Genomic DNA, 5,000 nt, shown 5'->3' on the forward strand with positions numbered 1-5,000 from the left:
AGATAAGGAAGATCCCTTCTTCCAGAATCCACTGAAGCAAGCATTGTCCATGGCTTTGAAAAAACACATGAAAAAGGTGTTCTGGAAACAAGGTAAATATGGCTCATTTGTCAAATATACGAGACCTACGGTATATAATTTGTCCCTTCTTGTTACTATAAGGACATCACGAGCCAGGGTACCAATCAAGACTAAAAGTTCTACTAAACATCAGGTGTTCCCTACCCCCTTCCCGTTATTAAAAGTATACCACGACCAAGGATACCAGTCGAGACAAAGAGTTCTAGGCTATATTAGGTGTTGCGTATCCCCTTCTTGTTATTAAAAGTATGTCACGACCAAGGGTACCCGTCGAGGCAAAGAGTTCTAGGCTATATCAGGTGTTGCGCATTCCCTTCTTGTTACTAAAAGGACAGCCCGACCTAAGATACCATTGAAGACAAAGAGTAGGTATAGGCTTGGTGTTTAAGGATATAAACGTGGAAAAGCTAGTGTTTAGCTGAGGAATTCTGGTCACTGCATATTATATGCATTATATAACACTGTCATTCCCGAAAGAGAGAGAGAGAGAGAAAGATACTAGAGGGCAAAAGCGAGAGAGGACATTGGAAGCTCCTTTGTGTTTTCTTAAGTAAACTAAATGCCAAAGCTTATATAATTACAAAAATGAAATCGCTTTCAGAGGAAGGTTCAGTGTTCCGAGGAAGAAGGTCCAGGATCAGCGGCACGATGGCCTGGGATAAAGTGGCAGTCTGCAGCTGCTCGTCCTGTGGCCAAGGCGGAGGTTTCGGAGGCGGGAACGGCGGCGGCTTCGGAGGTTTCGGAGGCGGGAACGGCGGAGGTTTCGGAGGCGGGAACGGCGGCGGCTTCGGAGGTTTCGGAGGCGGGAACGGCGGAGGTTTCGGAGGCGGGAACGGCGGCGGCTTCGGAGGTTTCGGAGGCGGGAACGGCGGAGGCTTCGGAGGTTTCGGAGGCGGGAACGGCGGAGGCTTCGGAGGTTTCGGAGGCGGGAACGGCGGAGGCTTCGGAGGTTTCGGAGGCGGGAACGGCGGAGGCTTCGGAGGTGGCGGAGGCTTCGGAGGTGGCGGAGGCTTCGGAAGTGGCGGAGGCTTCGGAGGTGGCGGAGGCTTCGGAGGTGGCGGAGGCTTCGAAGGCGGGAGTGGAGACTTTGGCGGCTTCGGCGTTGAGTTTGGCAGCGGCATGGGAGGCGAATTTGACAGCGGTTTGGGACAAGTTTCACCCGATTTGTTGGCCGCTCGCACGAACAAGAAAACTGTTTCACTTCGGAGAGGTAAGCACTTTCCTCTTTATATATGAATACACTCTCACATACACACACACATACATGCATATGTATCTATATACATATATATATATATATTTATATAATGTATGTATATGTATATGTCAAGATCGATATTGATTTGACAATTGAAAGATGCATTGGTTACAATTTTAAAGATGTCTGGACCATGCAGGATTGCCAAACCCCGCCAAAATTTTTATTTACGTTTTTTTATTTTTAAAGTTTTTCAGTAGAGTAAAATTTAGTTTTAGAAGTAATAGAGTAAGTATAATAATAATCTATAAATGCCGATTTTGTTTAAATGTTCATAATTCAATGAGGGAGAAGTAGTAAGTAGTTTTACCAAGTCCTACGTCAGCTGAGTCAACACTCTCATCTCGCTCACACGCATGTTGAGTGCCGGGCGTTAAAAATCCTGTTTTACTCGGAAACTGAAGGTTGTAATGTTTTACAAATGAAGCAGTATAACTATCTGTCGGAGAACAACACGGCGTGATTCCGTCAGTGTGGCTGCAGTGGAATTAGACATAGAAGACAATTCCGGTTGTGTCAATGGAGGAAGTGTGGAAGGAACAATAGGTCAAGGTAGAGTGTAGAAAAAAAAAAAAAAAAGGAAAGAAGTGTAGGATTGATCACATAATTAATTGGGAGTGTGGGGGGAGGGGGGTGACAGTCTCAATTCCGTCTCGCGTTTGTTTGTTTGTTTTTTTATTATATTTATCGTCATGATTATGGAGGTATAATTACTAGAAGAGAGGGCTAGAATTAACCTTAGACTTGAATTAAATCAGATGATATTCCTTTTTTCTCTATAATGTCTATTACTAAGCCTTGTTTATTTGTATAAGGCTAGCGAATACAAGAAATTAACCAAAAGTATTTATGACCGATGAGTTTATTGCAGAGGAAGAAATTCAGTCCATCCCACGACCCTTAAGACCGTTCAGTCATGCTACTCACATTAAATTTCGCAGTCTAAATTGGGCTTCCTCGGGTGGTGGCAGCGATACCGAGGTGCTATTATCATCATCTGTATTAGAATTAAAGTTGACAGAGTGGCAGCAGTAATTTAGTGGAATGTATTTTAGGTTGTATATAAGGAAAAACTGCAGTACGTGTGTGTGTGTGTGTGTGGTTTCAAAGATCCCATTTATAAAGATAAGTAACACTATTAAAGTCGTCTTCCCTAGCCACTAGAAAATCTTTGTTCACTGATATCAACCAATCACTCACACACACACACACACACACACACACACACACACACACACACACACACACACACACACACACACACACATTTTTGTTTTTCTTAAATTCTGGCAAAGAGTAAATCGCGATGAACACTTCCATTGCAGAAGCTAGAGATATCCTAGCAGGGACGAGAACTGAGCTGTGGGTCGCGTCGGAAGAACGCACTGACGACGGGAGGAGCATCAGCGGAGTGGTGGTCATTTTCCCGTCGGTGACCAGCGGACTCCGGCCTGGCTCCGTGTGCAAGGACCAGCAGTGGGGCAGCGCGGAGGCCTGGGTCGTGTGCCGGGAGAACGCGACCGATAACGAGTACGTTTAGCTGCTAATTGAGGTTTTTAGCTGTTAATTGGGGTGTTTAGCTGTTAGATGGGGTGTTTAGCTGTTAGTTGAGGTGTTTAGCTGTTAATTTAGGTATTTTGCTGTTAATTTAGGTGTTTAGCTGTTAATTGAGGTGCTGGGCTAGGCTATATCATAGTAGAATTGGGGGTGATGATGGTTATGATGTAATGGAAATTCTCTATTTTCCTTTTTCTTTTGTTTTTTCTCTTTTAGAATAACCATGATATTTAAGTAGTACGTAAACATCATTTCAGATTGTTTTTTTGTTGTTGTTTTTCTAGGATATCCATAACATTATTTCAGATTGTGGAAAGTTTGTTTTGCATTGCGTGACATTAGTCTTTTATCTCCACGGGGATAGGAAACGGTTATTTGCAGCCTTTAGTCTTCTTACGGAACACCTCCCTTTCGCACAGCACTAAATCTCATTGATCTTCACATGGAACTCCCCCTCCCCCTAATCCCTTGTTCGTTGTTGTCGTGGGTGGTGGGTGGGGGGGGGGGGCTTAGGAGACGGAGACTGAGGCCCAATGTAGGGAACCACTCCTGCCTTGGACCTCAACCCTCGCCTCAACTAATTTTGCATGGGCTTTTCTTCTCACTTTTTCCTTTTCTTTCTCTTCTTCGTCCCATTCTTCTGTCCACTTATCCAAATCTTTAACTCACTTTTACTTATTTTCACCACAATACTTTATCTTAGTGCTATATGACCTTTGATGTCTATCACATCTATTGTGTTATAACCATTAACCATTTGCAGGGAAGTGATCGAAGCTGATGCATTCGACATGCCAGAGACTGAGAAGATCCCGGATGTCATGCTCAGTGAGATTCAGTGCGAAGGGAAAGAGACAAGTGTCGCCTATTGCAAATGTTCGGGTTCGCGATGCTCTGAAAGATGGGGGAAGAAGAACTGCAAAATGCCAGCTGCAGTGACTTGTCTCTTTAAGAACAAGCCAGTGAAATAAACCTGTGTTTGGATGGTTAGATTTTCGAACTGAGCCAACTAAGCTTAGTTCGCTTTTGATTAGAACAGGATTAGTGTGTAGTAAACTGTGATACTTTAATAATGTGAGAAGAAAGGAAATACGTAAATATTGTTTTTTATAAATTCTTTGTAGCCACATCCTTTTATGCAATAGACAATCTACTCACACTCCCTTTGGATAAATCATGGATACCACATGGATTGAGTTAGTCTGTGTTTCGATTACAGCAAGGTTGCATAACCCAATTTATCTAATACTGCATATCAAAATTATTTCACCAGTTTGTAGCCTTTTAATGTTAGTTTTATTGACTAACTGCCTGATACTTTTCAACTTTTAAAAATCTATATGAACAGTGGCATTCGTATTATTTTAAACATTATGGCTTAATATGTAAATGCCTTCCCAGTTTAACCAGAATCTACACTAAATGTTTATTTTCTTCGTCGTCTGGTTAAGGGATTTGAGTTCTCTTAATGGAAATTACTTAACGCATGTGGGATTTGAATCCTTACCAGGGAAGGTATTTACATATATGTGTATTATGCGTTGTTGCATTTTTACAGCGTACAATATCACTTTTTTGTTGTAATCCAGTGTGCCTTCTCCACCCACTTATCCACTCATAAGAATGGTACAAAACTATACTTAACATTTGCAGTATTAGATTTCATAAAACATAGACTCCATCTTCGATATTTTGTGCTCTAGAGTTCACTCAGACTAAACGGCCGTCTGTTGTTTTTTTAAGATTCTTGCCCGTCATTTGTAGCAACTCGTCAGCAAGACTAAACTTTTGTGCAACATCTTTGCATTGCACTTGTGTCACTAAGGTCATGGTCTGCAAGAACATTTTTTGTGCACAGTATGTATCCTAATCTAAAGTAAGCTCATCATGAAAGGTGATAATTTAATGTTAACACAAATATGCCTGTAATAATATTGATTCTAGAAGAATGGGCATTTTCAATTTCATTAAGAATTTTGTAAATCCTCTCCATATTAAGATTTTAAAAAATGCTCATAAGAATAAAGAAAAGGAATTCTATTGTTTTTTTTTAATGAAACAGGTGTGTGTGTGTGTCAGTTTTACATAAAAGAAATACATCATT

General features: G+C 41.5%; 1 protein-coding gene across 1 annotated transcript in view; it reads left to right on the plus strand.

Moving 5' to 3' along the window:
- LOC125043931 overlaps positions 1 to 5,000 on the plus strand; it is a 34,734-nt gene that overhangs the window by 29,295 nt on the left and 439 nt on the right. Inside the window, exons 19-22 of the mRNA XM_047640313.1 lie at positions 1 to 92; positions 683 to 1,291; positions 2,665 to 2,869; positions 3,660 to 5,000. The exon at positions 1 to 92 is cut by the window's left edge and continues 42 nt beyond it; the exon at positions 3,660 to 5,000 is cut by the window's right edge and continues 439 nt beyond it. Coding sequence (XP_047496269.1) covers positions 1 to 92; positions 683 to 1,291; positions 2,665 to 2,869; positions 3,660 to 3,867 — 1,114 coding nt within the window. The 3' untranslated portion in view covers positions 3,868 to 5,000. The remainder of the gene's footprint in view (positions 93 to 682; positions 1,292 to 2,664; positions 2,870 to 3,659) is intronic.

The sequence above is a fragment of the Penaeus chinensis genome, chromosome 34 (assembly GCF_019202785.1).
Source record: "Penaeus chinensis breed Huanghai No. 1 chromosome 34, ASM1920278v2, whole genome shotgun sequence".
Taxonomy (NCBI): Eukaryota; Metazoa; Arthropoda; class Malacostraca; order Decapoda; family Penaeidae; genus Penaeus; species Penaeus chinensis.